General features: G+C 39.7%; 1 protein-coding gene across 4 annotated transcripts in view; it reads left to right on the top strand.

Moving 5' to 3' along the window:
- The window catches only part of LOC135093042 (vacuolar protein sorting-associated protein 54-like), a 351,426-nt gene that overhangs the window by 111,824 nt on the left and 217,582 nt on the right, over positions 1 to 22,020 (top strand). For all 4 annotated transcript variants that reach the window (XR_010263179.1, XM_063991923.1, XM_063991915.1 and 1 more), the window contains exons 11-15: positions 1,422 to 1,529; positions 6,040 to 6,186; positions 6,641 to 6,735; positions 17,087 to 17,215; positions 20,968 to 21,106. Coding sequence is in view for 3 of the 4 variants with exons in the window: in XM_063991923.1 (XP_063847993.1) it covers positions 1,422 to 1,529; positions 6,040 to 6,186; positions 6,641 to 6,735; positions 17,087 to 17,215; positions 20,968 to 21,106 (618 nt within the window). In the remaining variant the exon portion in view is untranslated. The remainder of the gene's footprint in view (positions 1 to 1,421; positions 1,530 to 6,039; positions 6,187 to 6,640; positions 6,736 to 17,086; positions 17,216 to 20,967; positions 21,107 to 22,020) is intronic.

Genomic DNA, 22,020 nt, shown 5'->3' with positions numbered 1-22,020 from the left:
GCCTACATTCAGCCTTTTCCTAAAAAGGGTGATCATTTTAATCCCTCAAACTACCATCCTATTGCTTTAATTTCCTGCCTATCTAAAGTTTTTGAATCTATCCTCAACAGGAAGATTTTTAAACATCTCTCACTTCACAACCTTCTATCTGATCACCACTATAGGTTCCATCAAGGCCACTCTACTGGTGATCTGGCTTTTCTTACTGAGTCTTGGTCATCCTCTTTTAGAGATTTTGGTGAAACTTTTGCTGTTGCTTTAGACATATCAAAAGCTTTTGATAGAGTCTGGCACAAAGCTTTGATTTCCAAACTACCCTCCTTTGCCTTCTATCCTTCTCTCTGTAACTTCATCTCAAGTTTCCTTTCTGACTGTTCTATTGTTGCTGTGGTAGACAGTTACTGTTCTTCTCCTAAATCTATTAACAGTGGTGTTTCTCAGGGTTTTTGTCTTGTCACCCACTCTATTCTTGTTCATCAGTGACCTTCTAAACCAAACTTCTTGTCTTATCCACTCCTACGCTGATGATACCGCCCTGCACTTTTCCACATAGACATCCAACCCTTCAGGAAGTAAACAGTTTACACAGGGAAGCCACAGATGCCTGACCTCTGATCTCTCTAAAATTTCTGATTGGGGCAGAGCAAACTTGGTATTGTTCATTGCCTCAAAAACTCAATTTCTCCATCCATCAACTTGACACAACCTTCCAGACAACTATCCCGTCTTCTTCAATGACACTCAACTGTCCCCCTCTTCTTCACTGAACATCCTTGATCTATCCTTTTCTTATAATCTAAACTGGAAACTTCACCTCTCATCTCTAGCTAAAACAGCTTCTATGAGGTTAGACATTCTGAGACGTCTCCACCAGTTTTTTCCACCCACCCCCTTAGCTGCTGACTCTGTACAAGGGCCTTATCTGTCCATGTATGGAGTATGCTTCACATGTCTGGGGGATTCCATTCATACTGCTCTTTTAGACAGGATGGAATCAATAACTTTTCATCTCATAAACTCCTCTCCTCTAACTGACTGTCTTCAGCCTCTTTCTCATTGCCGCAATGCATCTTTTGCTATCTTCTACCGCTATTTTCATGCCAACTGCTCTTCTGATCTTGCTAACAGCATGCCTCCCCTCCTCCCATGGTCTCACTGCACAAGACTTTCCTTTTTCTCTCACCCCTATTCTGTTAAGGTGTGCAGGTTTAGTTTCTTTAGTCTCTCTTCATATGATAAGTCTGATAAGGTCGGAGGTAACTTTGTTGCTGCTTGTTATATTCTCTCTATTTATTTTATGTCCCTTTTAGTGCTGGGAGACCATATCACTGCTACATATTCCAACTGAGGTCTTATCATTGTGTGTGTGTGTGTGTGTGTGTGTGTGTGTGTACTTACCTTTCTCCTCCTTTTTGCTACAGGATCATCTCATCGCAGTGGTATTTGGTGTCCTCCGCTTGCAGAAATTTGATTTCCTTGATCACTTGAGAGAGGAAATTTATGCAGCCATCAAGGCCACAGTGAAGCAGGTGAGAGAGAGAGAGAGAGAGAGAGAGAGAGAGAGAGAGAGAGAGAGAGAGAGAGAGAGAGAGAGAGAGAGAGAGAGAGAGAGAGAGAGAGAGAGTTCCAAAGGTATACAGTCTGGTACATTGTACAATAAAGAAAAGTTCAATGACAGTTTCCTTTACAAAAGAACAAAGCTGGTCATGGTCATGTATGCAAAGCAGAAACAAGCTGTAACTTTAATGATACAGTATGCCAAATAGTGTTGTACTGCTACTGTCAGGACTTGTGTAACTTTTTTCCCATATGTTCATTCATGATATCACAATGCACATCAAACTTAAGCAGAGATCAAACATTTGATTCTGTATCAAACTTGCAAATTAAGCTATCAAGACTTTGAAGTAATGCAGTAGGTCTACAACAATTAAATGTAATGAGATAGGGAGATGTTTTAAGTGCCACATATGCTTTAATAGGAACAGAACATAATTAAAGGATAACAGGATATTCCATGTGCCCATCCTACAATGGTGTTGAGAAATTTTACTTGTTCATTAGAAATAATCAGAATGTTTGCTGATGTCTTCAACACACTGATCATATGGAAATTTATAGAATCTTCATGTACAGTTTGAGTATGCCTTGTCTCAATGACAAGTTCAATGCCAAGGCTTCTGATCATTATAAATTACCTGCTCACTGTAACATGTAGTTTTTTTTTTTTTTTTTTTTTTTTTGCCACATCCACATGACTATCTCTTTCTAACATTGTACTAATAAAGATTTTGGTTCCCTGTAACTTTTTCATCTGTCTCCAACATGTAATTCAAGATGAAAAGTTATTGTTTTAACAGTGTGAAGATGAGTACAAATTGCAGATAATGTTGATCCCACTTATGAAACTGGATTTTTTAGCATTACAGGTATAGCAGAAGGACCAGAAGCAGTGTATTGCTGCACATAGTGCCAAGTACAAAATATATGGTGGCAAAGTTTAATTTTTGTTTTATATAGCTGTAGTCTCATATTTTTTGTCTTACCTCATATGCTAATTAGTGGATAGGATACCTAGGAGAGATGAAATATTCATAATCATTATTTTTTTATTGAAATTCATTTGAATAAGATTTTGAGTTTATTTTTTATTTGTATTTGATTACTTGCTATTAGAAATCAAAGTATTCTCATTTGCATTTAGATGTGAGGCAGTATCAAGAAGTTTTGAGACAAGGTCTATGTACAAGAAAGTACTTACAGTACTTGATTAAAGTTTGGGCACTACCCCCTTTAAAATAGTTCCCTTGAGGTGAGATACTCCTTTCCCAGTGCTGTTCTCACTGCTAAAGTGCATTCTAGAGTTCTTATTCTTGGAGCATTTCAAGTACAAAACTTCCATAGGTTGGCATTCTATAAATTGGAATTCCACTTAAATTGGCAAAGCGACAAAATATTCAGTTAGAAAAAATAAATGTACAAAAGGTGATTTTTTGCAAATTTTTATAAGTTAGCACCATGCCAACAAAACCAAGTCAAGCTAGACCAAACTCAGCCTAGTCTATGCAGTACAGGTCACCCATCACAAATCTGGCATTATTGGGACCTGTAGGATGCCATATTAGTGATTTTGCCAAATTACTGAAAGATTAGGTTAGAATGCACTTAACCCAACAGTTAGCTGCTTCATCCTACCTTTAAAATACCCCATAAATCAGTGTAAGTGGGGCTGTGCCAATACCACTTTTTTTTTTCTGGCAGATACTGATAGTATCAGTACACTTGATACTGTTAGCAAAGAAACTCAGTAATATTTCTTTGTGTATGTCATAAACTGTTGAAGAGCCAGTGTTGTATAATTCACACAGACTTCACACAGAAACTTTGCTGTCGACTTACATCAGTAAAAGACTGAAATAAAGATATGTACAGATTTATAAACTAAATATAAAATGTGAAGTCTCATAGCACTGAAATGTACAGCATAACTTAGTTGAGTAGAAATTGAAATCATGATATACACACTCTACAAACTATGTAAATATTAATTATGGAGACAACATACAATTAATATACTGAGTTCCCATAATACTAAAATGAAAACTTGATTGCATGAATGATATGGTTTCAGTAACTTATTTCAGTGAGATGGATGCTGCTGCTTTGCACAGGTGTAATAACATGTGTGTCCTTGGAATAATTTTCATCACAGCCCTCTGTTTGAGCACTGCTCTAGAACCTCCCTTTCCACCTTGCTCTCAAGACATGATTCTAAGAAGAGCTGCTGATTCTAGTTATGGTTAGGTCAAGAGGTTTAGTCTCTGCAATGGCACCACCCTGATGTGGTCTTGTTTAGAGTATCGTTTTGTGGTCTGATTTATTCTTGTGCCTTTCAAATACCGCTTTATTTTCCTTGTACTTTTCTCTTTTCTAAAAATTGTATAGTATTTGTTTTGTTGTTTGATACTGTTTTCAATAACCTCATAGATGATCTGATAGTCATTTTCTAAATATAGCCTATTTTATTTATTCAGTTGTATCCTCTGGTCTTCAAGGGAAGAGATGAAGACTAGAGGAGACAAATAGATAAATAAAAAATACAGTGAATCCTTAGTTTTCAAACTTAATTTGTTCCTGAATGCTGTTTGAAATCCAAAATCTTAAAAACTGAAAAAATTTTCCTCATAGGAATCAATGTAAAATAGATTAATCCGTTCTCAGACACCCATCCACCATGTCTTAGCAGGTAATAACCGATGCTCTCACTGCTAAGATGGCCTTCTCCATAACATCTCCAGCTTAGAAATTTTTTATCCAGAAATTGAATGAACTTAGTAACACAGAACTCATTAAAATGCAGGCATTCTCCTTGTCACCGATCAAGTGAGGGAAGCCTTACAGAGTGACACAGAGAGAAGCAACCCACTCACTGCCAAAATTAAGGTGATCATAACACTTAGATATCTTGCTGCTGGGAAAAACTACTGGGAAAATGCAATTGTGCAGTAGTGATGGCATTGTGGGTCATAGAGAGAGCCACAGGAAGCTTGGGATTACTCCTGAGTGGCAAACCTTGTTTGTTTACACAGAGGTTCTTCAACAGGATCACATTTAACTTATTTCAAAGACTGAATTACTGTCTTACTCTCTGTGTCTCTCCTCCAAATACTAGTATATAAAAATTAAGGAAATATTTATAGAAACTATAAATGGCAGCTTTTGCTACGTCTTGTAATATTTGAAATCTTGTAACTTTGTTGAAAAAATGAATTATAGCACGGTAACCAAAGCAATTGTGAGTTAAGGTTTTTGTTCGAAAACTGAGCTGTTCAAAAAGGGAGATGTTTGGTAATTGAGGTTCCACTGTACTATACATAGGAAATGAAGATTGAATTATTGGTGTGGTTTTTAACAAGAGTAACCATGAAATGACAAAAGAAATACTAAACAGTTTTTGGAAGAAAAGAAAGAAAAGTACAAGCAAAATTAAGTGACATTTAAAAGAAACAAGAGAGCAGATTAGACCACAAAAAAAAAAAACACCAAGACCACATCAAGGAGGTACCACTGTAAAAGCCAGACATTCCAACCTTCACCCAGAAGCAGAATCAGAAGCCCCTTTTAGCATTATGTCCTCAGAGCAAGGTGCAATTTAATTACTAATGTACAAGTTATGATGAGTTTGGTTTGGCTTGACTCAGTTTAGTTTGTGCATGGTGCTGTCTTATAAAAAAATAAATAAATAGATAAAATGAATAAACTGGTGTTATGTGCAGACAGCATTGCCAACTGTGTATCTGTGTGGTACAGACAGTGTTGCCAACTGTGTTAAGCAAAAATAGCTAGGTTGATGGGTGAAATGCACCATATATAAACATGTGCTGGACTTTTCCAGTTGTTCTTGGACTCCATCCAGAAATGAGAAAAAACATGTGTCCAAAAATGTCTGGCAAAACATAATCCCAGGAAATTTTATTCAGATACACAACTCTTCCATTTACTTTTTCCCTGGTACATAGACATGTACTTTTCCTGTTCTCCATTGAATGAAACTGAGAAATGTGAGGGTCATTGAATTTGTCAAATATAGTAAATAGTGATATTGAAGTGGCAGTGAAGATACTAAGGATATTTTTGGTGATGAAAACTGAGAACAAGTTATTGGCAAAAAATTTCATTGATGAAGAACAAGTTATAAGGATGAGAAAAATGTATTAAGAGGGATCAAGAGTGTGTTTGACTATATAAATGTTAAAAAAAGTAATATCAGTGGTGATTATAATGAATTCAGATAATTATGTTGAAATACTGGTGACAATGAGAAAACTGTATTGATGATAAAAAACTGAAAACAGTGATGATTTAGATGAAGATATAGTAATCATGATTTTGACAAGTGATCATTTATGAATTAAGAATGTGATGACAAAAATTAATAGAGAGTGCAGTAATTAGAGTGTCATGAATGATACATAAGCACTCATATAGTGTATGTAATAGAGCAAGAACTGACCATCTTTTCCTGGTTGACCTGTACAGGTGGTGGTAGAGGCAGTGAGTGAGGTGGAGGTCGATCAGGAAGCAGCGAGTGTAGCAGACCAGGCACGTGTTCTGAGTATTAGTGTGTGGCTCACCCTCCTCTCCTCTGTGACTACCAGGCTTAACATCATCATTGCAAGGGTCAAGGTATGTCTCTCTCTCTCTCTCTCTCTCTCTCTCTCTCTCTCTCTCTCTCTCTCTCTCTCTCTCTCTCTCTCTCTCTCTCTCTCTCTCTCTCTCTCTCTCTCTCCCCATGTCTTTTTTTTTTTTTAGTGCCTATCCTTCATTGGATCAAACATGGTTAAATATATATCTCCTTTCTGTTTTTTTCTTTCTATCCTTTTCTTACTTCTTTCCTTACTTTTCTTTTATAATAGTCTTTCATTTCTTTCTTTTATTCCTAATTTCTTGATGTTTTCTTCCTTTCTTTTTGTTTTCTTTTTCAGTCTTTTGTCTTTCCATTATATTTTTGTACTTCTTTTCTTTTTTCCATGTATTCCTATTCTGTTTCTATACATTTATTTATATCTGTTTCTCCTTATTTCCCATTACTGTCATCATTACAGAGGAGCATTACAGTTATTATAATACATTGTTTCAGGGCATTGTGGAGGTAATGAACCAGACCGTTCAGGCAGGTGCAGGAACTACGCAGCCCACTATGGAGGGCATCCAGGCAGCCTCTCTCGTCACTATGTAAGCTTTTTGATATCTTGCCACATATACACACACACACACACACACACACACACAAGGAAATTATATCAAGCATGATACAACCTAAATTGAATACACAAGAATAATTTGGGCTCCACATAGAAAAAAAAGATATATGAAAACTGAAAAGAATACAGAGGATAGCGACAAAGATGGTACCAGAATTGAAAGACTTACTGTATTTGATGGCTCATAAGACGCATGGGCTCATAAGATGCACCCAGTTTTGGCAGACATTGAAATGAAAAGAAAGATAAATGAGCAGATTTAAGATCTCAATATGAAGTGAAGGATTTCACCTGACATTTGAAGACTCTCACATGCATTTACATCATTATTGGATCCTAATATTGTGCATTTAAAAACTTAAATATTTGCTAGTAGCCTATGTACCAATCCTGTTGTGAGATGTAAACATGTACCTGGCATATGGCATTGGCAGTGACTGTAAGAGACTACAGGGATAATAAAGTTTGTTCATAAGAATGTTAAAAGAAAGGTGCAATTTTAATTGTATGAAAGTGTGTCCTACCTCAAGCAGTAACAGCATCACACTGTAAAGAACACAGTGAAGCTTGCCCGTATCACCGTGTTCGGCGCGTAACCAACCACATGTTTGTTTTGGTACATGCAATGCGTGGTGCATGGTCACTTGGGCAAATTCTTCTTGACTAGTGTCATTCCATGTGAATTACTGGTAAGTATGACCTATTATATATTGTTGCCAGAAAGAGTTGTTTTGTGGTGTAGAACCAATCATCACTTTGTTTTCATGTGCGAAGGTGTCTGGGGTTTGATTTTAGAGCCTCTGTTGCCATAGACTTACCACCAATCATTGCCTCAATGCTGAAACTTGGCATCATAGGATGCAGGCTCATTTCCTGAGACTTTTTTTTTTTTGAGAAAAGGTGTGTCTTATGAGCCATCAAATAGGGTAAGCTATGAAGAAAGACTTGAAGAGATGGAATTACCAACACTACAAGAGAGAAGAGAAAGAGAAGACCTGATAACAATGTATAAATTAGTAAACAATATAGAAAGCATAAACAGAAATGACTTGGTACCACAGATGGAGGGGGAGAAAGACAAACAAGGGGGGGCATGGGAAGAAAATAAAGAAGAGTGGATGTTTGAGTGACATCAAGTAATACAGCTTCCTGTATTGAACTATTGAAACTGGATAAATATGTTTATGGAGACAGGACAAAAGGAGCTTTGGCTCGTGCCCTGTACAATACAACTTGGTAAATACACACACACACACACACACAGTTTTATTTACTGGTTTTATGTTTTATCCAAGTAGAATGTAATAAACCTTGGCTTTACCCTGATATGTAATGGATTATTATAATTTTCCATAGTTTTCATTGTTGTTGTTATTATTGTTGTCTATATTCAAAGCTTTTGCTTGCTTTATCCTCCTGGAATGGATGAACTGTGTGAAGAGAGCATTAAATGAGAGCGGAATGGCTGTGCAGCAAGCCAGAACAGTTGTGTGATAGAAGTGAATGTAGAGCAACAGTGATGAGTGCATGAAAATTATGTGGGTTCACTGACCCTTGGGAGGGGGCATGGCCCCACTTGGCAGGGCCCATTGGTATATGGACCCAATTAGGGTGCAGGGCACTCTAGGAAATACCCTACATCTGCTGTAGACTCAGGATTGGAGTAGATGCAAGGTATGGAACAGTTGTATTATGAAGGGGGAGGGATAAATCAGTGTATGCTATCAGGCCTTGCTGTGAGTGTTTGTGGTCATTTGTACTATATTTAAACTCCTAAGTTGCAATATGGTGGTCCATAAAGCTATCATTTTCCATCATAGGGCCAATGGGACTAAGAGTGTGAATGATGTTTGTATGATTGTGTCTGGGTTATCTCATGTGGGATTGTTGGCCTGTTATATCAATAGATGGATTATTAGTATTATTACTTTATTTATTTTTGTCATCTTTTGAATATTGTGCCAAGTTTCTGCAAACCCTAATTTTTCCACTTAATGTTAATTTCACCAACTGTTGACTGAGGAGACAGTAGATACCTGCTGAAATGATAATAGTTACTTCCAGTGAGGCCTTAACCCATTTGCCCAAGGAGATTCACAGTGCTCCAGGTCCTGTACCTGGAATATCAACAGCATGCACCAACTTTGAAATGCATCATCCACAGTTTCTTATATAATTTCCTTTTGTGCCAAAAAGTTTAGTTTGTATTATACATCATTAGACTGCTGAATCAATTCCACATGTTACTGAAATGTGCAGTTCACATTTCACATCAATATTATAAAATTTCTTTTGAAAAAAATGACTGTGTGTGTGTGTGTGTTTACACTCCCAAAGTTGCCTTATTTTATCACCATCCTCTCTCTCAGAGAGAGCTGATAATTCTCTATCAGATCACACACACACACACACACACACACACACACACATACATTCAGAGAGAGAGAGAGAGAGAGAGAGAGAGAGAGAGAGAAGTGATGCCTTGCCATGTGAACACACACACACACACACACACACACACACACACACACACACACACAAACATATTAACACTCTATCTGAAATGAGATATCTGAAAACTCTAGTAATACTGAAACCACATGTTATGATGTCATATAAGTGCACTGGCCATGAGCTTGTTGCTGTTGCAAAATCAGCCATCCCAATTGATCATTGTTTTACAGCACAAAAAAAAATTTTAATGGAAAAACAATATGTTTGTGGCTGCAAAATCATGTCTAAAGTCACCCACATTAATTTTCTTTGTCTCAGAAAATGTCCTAGGTCAATGGTAAACTAAATTAAAACAGGACGTTTACATACATCCCCGGATGGGAGCATATAGTCACCAAGACATATTCATATGCCTCCAGATGGTAAGGGTTAAGCACTGGATCATGGGGTTTTGTGAACTTATCTTTAAACCCAGCTGTCAGAGGAGGAGGCAGTAGGCACCTGCCAAAACGATAATTACTTCCAGTGAGGTCTAAAGCACTGGATCAGGGGGTGCTGTGAACTTATCATTAAACCCAGCTATGACCTCACTGAACATTTTCCTTTGTGTCTCACAACACAAGGGGGCAGTCACAGCCTGCCCTCTAAAGACGACTCTCTTCCTCCACACAAAATTACAAGCACCTAATAATACACACATCCTTCATTCAGAATTTAAAGATTCATGGCGACTACTACACCAGACTCAGAGTCACCATCTGGGAAGAGGACCACAAATGTCCCCAGGTCGGACTGCCCCTCTGATGTCCCCAAGTGTCTTGACATCCCCCTCAACTTTTTCTCCATTAACTTCTGCAACATTCATGGTCTAAGATCTAATTTTTAATCTGTAGAACACCACCTCTCCTAAACCTCATCTTCTTTTCCTCACTGAAACTCAGGTATCTGATGCAACTGACAGTAGTCCCTTTTCTATTCCTTCCTACTTTCTCTATCCTCATTTTTTATTCATAGCTGGATGTTGCATATATGTGCGCAATGACTTAACCTGCTCTCGTGCCCACGCTCTTGAATCTTCCAAGTTTTCCACCATCTAGCTATGACTACAGAGTAACTCTCAAACTAAATTTATGTGTGCTGTATACCTCTCACCTAACTCTTCTGACTATAAGAAATTCTTTGACTACTTAACTTCCAAAGTGGAGCACATTGTGACTCTCTTCCCTTTTGCAGAGATCTCCATTCTTGGAGACTTCAATGTTCTCCACCAGCTTAGGCTTTCCTCTCCCTTCACTGACCATCCTGGTGAACTAGCCTTCAACTTTGCTATCCTCCATGACCTAGAGCAATTGGTGCAACACCCTATTCATATTCCTGACCATCTTGGAGATACACCCAACATTCTTGACCTTTTCCTGACCTCAAATCCTTCTGCTTATACTGTCACCCTCTCTTCTCCGTTGGGCTCTTCCGACCACAATCTCATATCTGTATCTTGTACTATCGTTCCAATCCCTCCTCAGGATCCCCCTAAGCAAAGGTGCCTCTGGCATTTTGCCTCTGCTAGTAGGGGGCCTGAGGAGGTATTTTGCTGATTTTCCTTGGAATGACTACTGCTTTTGTGTCAGAGACCCGTTTTTGTGTGCTGAGGGCACAACAGAGGTGATAGTGTCTGGCATGGAGGCATACATTCTTTCGACCTAAACCTTCCAAACCTTGGTTTAACAGAGCTTGTTCTCGTGCTATACATAATAGGGAGGTGGCACACAAAAGGTACCTAAGCCTTCCATCACCAGAATCTCATGCACTTTATATTTCTGCCCAGAACCATGCCAAGTCTGTTCTCCAACCAGCCAAAAACTCCTTTATTAACAGAAAGTGTCAAAATTTTTCTAGATCTAACTCCCCTCATGACTTCTGGCATCTAGCCAAAAATATCCCTAATAACTTTGTTTCTTCTTTCCCTTCTTTATTTCAACCAGATGGCACCACTGCTATCGCATATATTTCTAAAGCTGAATTCTTCACTCAAACCTTTACTAAAAACTCTACCTTGGACGATTCAGGCCTTGTTCCTCCTTCTTCTCCACTCTCTGACTACTTCATGCTACCTATTAAAATTCTTCACAATGATGTTTTCCATGCCCTCACTGGCCTAAATCCTCAAAAGGCTTATGGATCTGATGGGGTCCCTCCTATTGTTCTCCGAAACTGTGCCTCTGTGCTTGCACCTTGCCTAGTCAAACTCTTTCAGCTCTGTCTGTCAACATCTACCTTTCCTTCTTGCTGGAAGTTTGCCTACATTCAGCGTGTTCTTAAAGAGGGTGACCGTTCTAATCTCTCAAACTACTGTCCTATTGCTTTAATTTCCTGCCTATCTAAAGTTTTTGAATCCATCCTCAACAGGAAGATTCTTAAACATCTATAACTTCACAATCTTCTATCTGATTGCCAGTATGGGTTCCTTCAAGCCTGCTCTACTGGTGATCTTCTTGCTTTCCTTACCGAATCTTGGTCATCCTCTCTTAGAGATTTTGGTGAAACTTTTGCTGTTGCCTTGGACATATCAAAAGCCTTTGATAGAGTCTGGCACAAAGCTTTGATTTCCAAACTACCCTCCTATGGCTTCTATCCTCTCTGTAACTTCATCTCAAGTTTCCTTTCTGACCATTCTATTGCTGCTGTGGTAGACGGTCACTGTTCTTCCCCTAAGTCTATTAACAGTGGTGTTCCTCAGGGTTCTGTCCTGTCACCCACTCTGTTCTTATTATTCATCATTGACCTAAACCAAACTTCTTGTCCTATCCACTCCTACGCTGATGATACCACCCTGCACTTTTCCATGTCCTGTCATAGATGTCCAACCCTTCAGGAAGTAAACATTTCACACAGGGAAGCCACAGAATGCCAGACTTCTGATCTTTGTAAAATTTCTGATTGGGGCAGAGCAAACTTGGTATTGTTCAATGCCTCAAAAACTCAATTCCTCCATCTGTCAACTCGACACAACGTTCCAGACAACTATCCCCTCTTCTTCAATGACACTCAACTGTCCCCCTCTTCTACACTGAACATCCTCGGTCTGTCATTTACTTATAATCTGAACTGGAAACTTCACATCTCATCTCTAGCTAAAACAGCTTCTATGAAGTTAGGTGTTCTGAAGCATTTCTGCAAGTTTTTCTCATCCCCCGGCTGCTAACTCTGCACAAGGGCCTTATCTGTCCATGTATGGAGTATGCTTCACATGTCTGGTGGGGTTCCACTCATACCACTCTTCTAGATAGGGTGAAATCAAAAGCTTTTCGTCTCATGAACTCTTCTCCTCTAATTGACTGTCTTCAGCCTCTCTCTCATTGCTGCAATGTTGCATCTCTAGCTGTCTTCTACTGCTGTTTTTATGCTAACTGCTCTTCTGATCTTGCTAACTGCATGCCTCCCCTCCTCCTGCAGCCTAGCTGCAGAAGACTTTTTTCTTTCTCTCACCCCTATTCTGTCCACCTCTCTAATGCAAGAGTTAACCAGTATTCTCAGTCATTCATCTCTTTCTCTGGTAAACTCTGGAACTTCCTGCCTGCTTCTGTATTTCCATCTTCCTATGACTTGAATTCCTTCAAGAGGGAGGTTTCAAGATACATCCTTCAGTTTTTTGACTACCTCTTTGGATTCTTTTCTGGGACTGGCATCTCAGTGGGTTTTTTCTTTTTATTGGATTTTTGTTGCCCTTGGCCAGTGTCCCTCCTACATTAGAAAAAAAAAAAAAAAAACAATGTTTCCCATTGTGTCTCACAACACAAGGGGGTATTCACAGCTTGCCCTCTAAAGACAACAGTCTTCCTTCACACAAAACTGCACGTACCTAATTACATACATACATTAAACCCAAAATTTAAAATCAATATGGCAACTTCTACACCAGCCTTGGAGTCCCCATCTGGAAAAGGGACCACAACTGTCCCCAGGTTGGACTGTTTTCTTGTATCAGCTAAGTGTCTTGACACCCCCCCTCAACTTTTTATTCATTAATTTCTACAACATTTGCAATCTTAGATCTGATTTTCAATCTGTAGAACACCACCTCTCTTCTACTAAACCTCATCTTCTTTTTCTCACTGAAACAAAGATGTCTGAGGCAACAGATCATAGCCCCTTCTCTGTTCCCCTTTGCTTTCTCTATCCTCATTTTCAATCCAAAGCTGGATGTTACATCTATGTGTACAACTCCTCTGACTATAAGAAATTATTTGACTGCTTAACTTCCAAAGTGGACCACATTCTGACTCTTCATTTTTGTGGATATCTTCATTCTTGGACACTACAATGTTCACCACCAGCTTTGGCTTTTCTCTCCCTTCACTGACCATCCTGGTGAACTAGCCTTCAATTTTGCAATTTTGCTATCCTTCGTGACCTAGAGCAACTGGTGCAACACCCTACATGTATTGGACACATGCCCAACATTCTTGACCTTTTCTTAACCTTCCTTCTGCTTATGCTGTTACCTCTTCTCCACAGGGTTCCTCTGATCACAATCCCATATCTGTATCTTGTCTTGTCACTCCAATCCCTCCTCAAGATCCCCCTAAGCAGAGGTGCCTCTGGCATTTTGCCGTAGCTAGTTAGGGGAACCTGAGGAAGTATTTTGCTGATTTTCCTTGGAATGACTACTGCTTCCATGTCAGAGACCTATCTCTGTGTGCTGAGCGCATAACAGAGGTGATAGTGTCTGGCATGGAGGCCTACATTCCCCACTCTTTTTCTCAACCTAAACCTTCCAAACCTTGATTTAACACAGCCTGTTCTCATGCTATACATGATAGAGAGGTGGCCCACAAAAGATACTTGAGACTTCCATCACCAGAATCTCATGCACTTTATATTTCTGTTATCACATCTGTCTGTAAAGCTGAACTCTTCACTCAAACCTTTGCTAAAAAGGGCTTGTTCCTTCCTCTCCTCCACCCTCTGACTACTACATGCTACTAATTAAAATTCTTCACAATGATGTTTTCCATGCCCTTGCTGGCCTAAACATTTTCCATGCCCTTCGCTGGCCTAAACCCTTAGAAGGCTTATGGACCTGATGGGGTCCTTCCTCTTGTTTTCTGAAATTGTGCCTCCATGCTTGCACCTTGCCTAGTCAAACTCTTTCAACTGTATCTGTCAACATCTACCTTTCCTTTTTTGCTGGAAGTTTACCTACATTCAGCCTGTTCGTAAAAGGGGTGACCATTCTAATCCCTCAAACTGCCGTCTTATTGCTTTAATTTCCTGGCTATCTAAAGTTTTTAATCCATCCTTAACAGGAAGATCCTTAAACATCTTTCACTTCACAACCTTCTATCTGATTGCCAATATGGGTTCTGTCAAGGCCACTCTACTGGTGATCTGGTTTTCCTTAGTAAGTCTTGGTCATCCTCTTTTGGAGATTTTGGTGAGACTTTTGCTGTTGCCTTAGACATTTCAAAAGCTTTTGATAGAGTCTGGCACAAAGCTCTGATTTCCAAATTACCCTCCTACAGCTTCTATCCTTCTCCCTGTTACTTTTTCTCAAATTTCCTTTCTGACTGTTTAGTTGCTGTTGTGGTAGACTGCCACAGTTCTTTTCCTAAATTTATTAACAGTGGTGTTCTTCAGTGGTGTCCTGTCACCCACTTTCTTCCTATTATTCGCCAATGATCTAAAACTTGTCCTATCCACTCCTATGCTGATGATACCACCCTTCACTTTTCTATGTCTTTTCAAAGATGTCCAACACTTCAGGAAGTAAACAGTTCATGCAGGGAAGCCACAGAATGCCTGACTTCTGATGTTTGTATAATTTCAGATTGGGACAGAGCAAACTTAGTATTATTCAATGCCTCAAAAACTCAATCCTTCCAACTATCAACTTGACACAACCTTACAGACAACTATCCTGATTTTTCAGTGACACTCAACTGTTCCCCTCTTCTACACTGAACATCCGTGGTCTGTCCTTTACTTATAATCTGAACTGGAAACTTCACATCTCATCTCTTGCTGAAACACCTTCTTTGAAGTTAGGTGTTCTGAGTCATTTCTGCCAGTTTTTCCCACCCCCACAGCCGCTAACTTTGAACAGGGGCCTTATCTGCCCATGTATGGAGTATGCTTCACATGTAAAGTGGGGTGGGGAAGTTCACTCATACTGCTATTTTAGACAGGGTGAAATCAAAAGCTTTTCATCCTATCAACCCCTCTCCTCTAACTGTCTTCAGCCTCTTTCTCATTGCTGCAGTGTTGCATTTCTTGCTATCTTCTACCACTATTTTCATGCTCACTGCTCTTCTGATCTTGCTAACTGCATGCTTCTCCCATGGCCACACTGCACAAGACTTTCTTTTTTCTCATCCTTATTCTTTCCACCTCTCTACTGCAAGAGTTAACCAGTATTCTCAATCACTCATCCCTTTCTCTGGTAAACTTTGAAACTCCCTACCTGTTTCTGTATTTCCTCCTTCCTATGACTTGAAGTCTTTCAAGAGGGAGGTTTCAAGAGACTTATCCTTGAATTTTTTTATGATTGTTTTGACATCTCTGTGGGATTTTTTTCATTTTTTTTCCCATTTGTCAGTGACCCTCTTGCTTAAAAAAAAAAAAAAATGGGAACATATTCCCTTGGCTGGGGATGGAATATAGTGCATATACATTATAAATTCAAATGCATACTTTCTCTGCAAACATATAATGTTGGGATCAAATGTATTTTTTGTGGGATAAAATCATAGTTAAAATACCTAAAGCTGAAGAAAATGAAAAACAGGAAAAGATTGTAATGAATGTTTCTTTTGAGAATGATTAAGTTGTAAAAAAGAAGCACATAGAGGAAGACAGTATATTGCATCCTCTTTTTATGGTACTGGTGCCCTTCTTGAAAATACAGGGTGTTCATAAAGTGTCTTTATAATTTAAGAAATTTATTACAAAAGCAAATGAATTGATAAATCTTTGGAAAATAATACAAAATGAGGAGTAGATATTGAATTTTTCACTTGTTTAGTACAGCTCTATATGGGTACCATTAGATCCAAAAAGCACATCAAGACAGTAATGGATTTCTTGCCATGTTTACTGTAGCATAGCCTCATCAATAGTGGCAATGGCATCAGCAACCCTTTGCTTCAGGTTGTTGATGTCCTGTGTCTTTGTTCAATGCAAAATACCTTTAACATAACCCCATAGAAAGATGTCCAGGGGAGTGATATCTGGGGAACGAGGTTGCCAGGGAAGTGAGCCATCCCTTCCAGTCCACCACAGGTCTGGAAATGTTTGATTTATAAACCCATGAACATGCAGTCCCCAATATGGTGCTGCACTATCTTGCTGGAAAAATCATGATTGGTTGAAAGTCGCCTAGTTGTGGTGCCACATATTCAGTCAAGGTAAACATCTGCAGATAATGATCTCCAGACTGGTGGTGGATTGGAAGGGATGACTTACTTCCCTGGACCTGAAGCAAAGGGTCGTTGATGACATTGCCACCACTGATGAGGCTATGCTACAGTAAACATGGCAAGAAATCCATTACTGTCTTGATGTGCTTTTTGCAGCTAATGGTACCCATATAGAGTTGTACTAAATGAGGGAAAAATAGAAAGTCCTCTTTCCATTGACAGATGATGCTATTTTAAAAGCTTCTTAGATGGAAAAGAAAAAAAGGAAATATAAAGGAATGTATTCTGTTTCTTGGAACTTAGAAAAGAGAAGGATAAAACTGATAATATCTTTCTTTTGTTGTATGCTTTCAGCATTCATAATGTAGATAAAGAAAAAATGAAAGTTACCTGTTCTATATATGCCTACCTCTAACAGCTGATGGTGGTGACAGCATTTCTGTTTTTCCTCAGGAGTAGCTCAGATGGAGAGAGAATGCTGGGAGAGGCAGCATGTGGCCGGGTGCTGGCAGGTCTGGGAGAGGTACTCTGTGCGGCTTGTGACTATGCACATGATCGCTGTGCCAAGTTACTGCATGCCAGGTGAGAGGGAGTGCTGCATTGATGATGCTAATCACTTTTTTATGACTGCTGCAAGCTAGTTTCTAAAATTAGGATTGCCACTCTCTCTCTCTCTCTCTCTCTCTCTCTCTCTCTCTCTCTCTCTCTCTCTCTCTCTCTCTCTCTCTCTCTCTCTCTCTCTCTCTCTCTCTCTCTCTCTCTCTCTCTCTCTCTCTCTCTCTCTCTCTGTTACCATGTTCTTTTTACTCTCATACTTTCCATCTTATCACTCATATCTGATATTAAACTGCTTCAAAATGTCTTACTTTTAGAGACTTCCAAGTTGAGCTTGCAAATGGCTCCTCCCAGGAGGAGGCAGTAGACACCTGCCAAAACGATAATTACTCCCAGTGAGGTGTAAAGCACTATTCAGGGGGTGCTGTGAACTTATCATTAAACCCAGCTGTGACCTCACTGAACGTTTCCCTTTGTGTCTCACAACACAAGGAGGCAGTCTCAGCCTGCCCTCTAAAGACAACTCTCTTCATCCACACAAAACTACAAGCACCTAATAACACACACACACACCCTTCACTCAAAAATTTCAAAATTATTATGGTGACTCAGAGTCCCCATCTGGGGAGGGGACCATAAATGTCCCCAGGATGGACTGCCTTTCTGTCGACGACCCTAAGTGTCTTGACACCCCCCCTCAACTTTTTCTTCATTAACTTCTGCAACATTCGTGGTCTAAGATCTAATTTTCAATCTGTAGAACACCACCTCTCCTCTTCTAAACCTCATCTTCTTTTCCTCACTGAAACTCAGGTGTCTGAGGCAACTGATAGTAGCCCCTTTTCTGTTCCTTCCTACTTTCTCTATCCTCATTTTCGATCCAAAGCTGGATGTTGCATTTATGTGCGCAATGACTTAACCTGCTCTCGTGCCCACGTTTGAATCTTCCAAGTTTTCCACCATCTGGCTACGACTACAGAGTCACTCTCAAACTAAATTTATGTGTGCTGTATACCTCTCACCTAACTCCTCTGACTATAAGAAATTCTTTGATTACTTAACTTCCAAAGTGGAGTACATTCTGACTCTCTTCCCTTTTGCAGAGATCTCCATTCTTGGAGACTTCAATGTTCTCCACCAGCTTTGGCTTTCCTCTCCTTTCACTGACCATCCTGGTAAACTAGCCTTCAACTTTGTTATCCTCCACGACCTAGAGCAATTGGTGCAACACCCTACTCATATTCCTGACCATCTTGGAGATACGCCCAACATTCTTGACCTTTTCCTGACCTCAAATCCTTTTGCTTTTGCTGTCACCCTTTCTTCTCTGTTGGGCTTCTCCACTCACAATCTCATCTCTGTATCTTGCCCTATCGCTCTAATCCCTCCTCAGGATCCCCCTAAGCGAAGGTGCCTCTGGTGTTTTGCCTCTGCTAGTTGAGGGGGACCTGAGGAGGAATTTTGCTGATTTTCCTTGAAATGACTACTGCTTTCATGTCAGAGACCCGTCTTTGTGTGCTGAGCGCATTTCGGAGGTGATAATGTCTGGCATGGAGGCGTACATTCCTCACTCTTTTTCTCGACCTAAACCTTCCAAACCTTGGATTAACACATCTTGTTCTCATGCTATACATGATAGAGAGGTGGCCCACAAAAGGTACTTAAGCCTTCCATCACCAGAATCTCTTGCACTTTATATTTCTGCCCGGAACCATGCCAAGTCTGTTCTCCAACTACCCAAAAACTCCTTCATTAACAGAAAGTGTCAAAACCTTTCAAGATCTAACTCCCCTCATGACTTCTGGCATCTAGCCAAAAATATCTCCAATAACTTTGCTTCTTCTTCTTTCCCTCCTTTATTTCAACCAGATGGCACCACTGCTATCACATCTATTTCTAAAGTGAACTCTACACTCAAACCTTTGCTAAAAACTCTACCTTGAATGATTCTGGGCTGGTTCCTCCCTCTCCTCCACCCTCTTACTACTTCATGCTACCTATTAAAATTCTTCGCAATGATGTTTTCCATGCCCTCGCTGGCCTAAATCCTCAGAAGGCTTATGGACCTGATGGGGTCCCTCCTATTGTTCTCCGAAACTGTGTCTCCGTGCATGCACCTTGCCTAGTCAAACTCTTTCAGCTCTGTCTGTCAACATCAACCTTTCCTTCTTGCTGGAAGTTTGCCTACATTCTGAATGTTCCTAAAAAGGGTGACCGTTCTAATCCCTCAAACTACCGTCCTATTGCATTAATTTCCTGCCTATCTAAAGTTTTTGAATCTATCCTCAACAGGAAGATTCTTAAACATCTATCACTTCACAACCTTCTATCTGATCGCCAGTATGGGTTCTGTCAAGGCCGTTCTACTGGTGATCTTCTGGCTTTCCTTACTGAGTCTTGGTCATCCTCTTTTAGAGATTTTGGTGAAACTTGCTGTTGCCTTGAATATATCAAAAGCTTTTGATAGAGTCTGGCACAAAGCTTTGATTTACAAACTACCGTCCTACGGCTTCTATCCTTCTCTCTGTAACTTCATCTCAAGTTTCCTTTCTGACCGTTCTATTGCTGCTGTGGTAGACAGTCACTGTTCTTCTCCTAAATCTATTGACAGTGGTGTTCCTCAGGGTTCTGTCCTGTCACCCACTCTCTTCTTATTATTCATTAATGATCTAATCCAAACTTCTTATCCTATCCACTCCTACACTGATGATACCACCCTGCACTTTTCCACACCTTTTCATGGACGTCCAACCCTTCAGGAAGTAAACATTTCGCGCAGGGAAGCCACAGAATGCTTGACTACTGATCTTTCTAAAATTTCTGATTGGGGCAGAGCAAACTTGGTATTGTTCAATGCCTCAAAAACTCAATTCCTCCATCTATCAACTCGACACAACCTTCCAGACAACTATCCCCTCTTTTTCAATGACACTCAACTGTCCCCCTCTTCTACACTGAACATCCTCGGTCTGCCCTTTACTTATAATCTGAACTGGAAACTTCACATCTCATCACTAGCTAAAACAGCTTCTATGAAGTTAGGTGTTCTGAGACGTCTCCGCCAGTTTTTCTCACCCCCCAGCTGCTAACTCTGTACAAGGGCCTTATCCGTCCATGTATGGAGTATGCATCACATGTCTAGGGGCGTTCCACTCATACTGCTCTTCTAGACAGGGTGGAATCAAAAGCTTTTTGTCTCATCAACTCCTCTCCTCTGACTGACTGTCTTCAGCCTCTCTCTCATCGCCGCAATGTTGCATCTCTAGCTGTCTTCTACCGCTATTTTGATGCTAACTGCTCTTCTGATCTTGCTAACTGCATGCCTCTCCTCCTCCCACGGCCTTGCCGCACAAGACTTTCTTCTTTCTCTCACCCCTATTCTGTCCACCTCTCTAATGCAAGAGTTAACCAGTATTCTCAATCATTCATCCCTTTCTCTGGTAAACTCTGGAACTCCTTGCCTGCTTCTGTATTTCCACCTTCCTATGACTTGAATTCCTTCAAGAGGGAGGTTTCAAGACACTTATCCTTCAATTTTTGACTGCCGCTTTGGACCCCTTTTATGGGACTGGCATTTCAGTGGGCATTTTTTTTTTTTTTTTTTTTTTTTTTTTTTCAGATTTTTGTTGCCCTTGGTCAGTGTCCCTCCTACATAAAAAAAAAAGAAAAGAATATCAGCCCAATTAAATTTTATGTTCATTAGTGACTTGTTAAAGCTTCATATTGAGTAGTTCTCACTGCTATAGTAAATTGCCCTTACATATATCATTGTTCACTAGATCAAGAGAACATGGCCTGGACAAGATGACTGCAAGTGAGTTCCTGACACTTTCCCGTATCATTGAGGACTTTGTGGCCGACACGGAGAAGGTGTGTGGCCGCAAGAGTACTTCCTTTAGAATGGGACTTCAAGGACAGGTGAGAACCTCAACATTTTATATGCAGGTGTTTTCATTCACTGTTCAGTCTTTCTTTTAAACTTACTCTAGTTTGCAATCAGATGTCAGGGTATCATCATCATTACTTTATTTGTGAAAGAAAGGGAATTGCATCCTGTGAGTGGTTACTTGCAATATCCTCTGATCACAAAGTTAATTAAGCCTGGGGTAGGAAGGCAGTACTTTGCCACTAAAGCTCTGTATCCTCCTTTCCATTACTGGTCTGTAAATAAGTGCATGGAGTAATGTATGAAAGAGCTAAATATGCCAGCTTGGATGATCTAGTGTCATTATATTCAAGAAATGTGGATGAATCCAACGCAGGTTCCAAGGCTAGAGGGATTAAAGAGCACTGTGGTTAAACATTACACTGACACTGATGAATAAATACATTAATCCCTTGATAAACCATTTTGATTGGAGGACTGTCTGAGGGGCTAGATGTCCATCTTATGAAATAAACTTTGTTCACTGTATTTAGGGATTTATACAGTCAGATGTCCTCTGCCTAAACTACACTTCATTTGGTTTATGGTTTATTGAGCATGTGCTTGGTCCTGTACTGTATGATGCTTTATATTTACCTAAAACAGCTATCACACTAACACTTGTATTGTCGACAGTTGACAGTAGGATTGAAAATGCTGGATTGTGTTCTGATATTATATCATGGTGATATTTATAATATAACTCCTCAAATCATAGAAATACTTCTAAAATATATGTTTAATACCTTTGCATGAAGATTTGGTGAATGAGAAATTATTATAGTGTAAATTATCAGTATAAACACAGAAGAACCAGCTGAGCAGCTACAGACATCTTTTGATTGTTGTTTTGCATCTATTTCTCAAGCCAAGGAAGTGATGAACAGGGTTCTCAAGTTGCCGTTCC

Source organism: Scylla paramamosain, chromosome 3, assembly GCF_035594125.1.
Source record: "Scylla paramamosain isolate STU-SP2022 chromosome 3, ASM3559412v1, whole genome shotgun sequence".
Lineage (NCBI taxonomy): Eukaryota > Metazoa > Arthropoda > Malacostraca > Decapoda > Portunidae > Scylla > Scylla paramamosain.
This window is presented reverse-complemented; position numbering and strand designations above follow the sequence as displayed.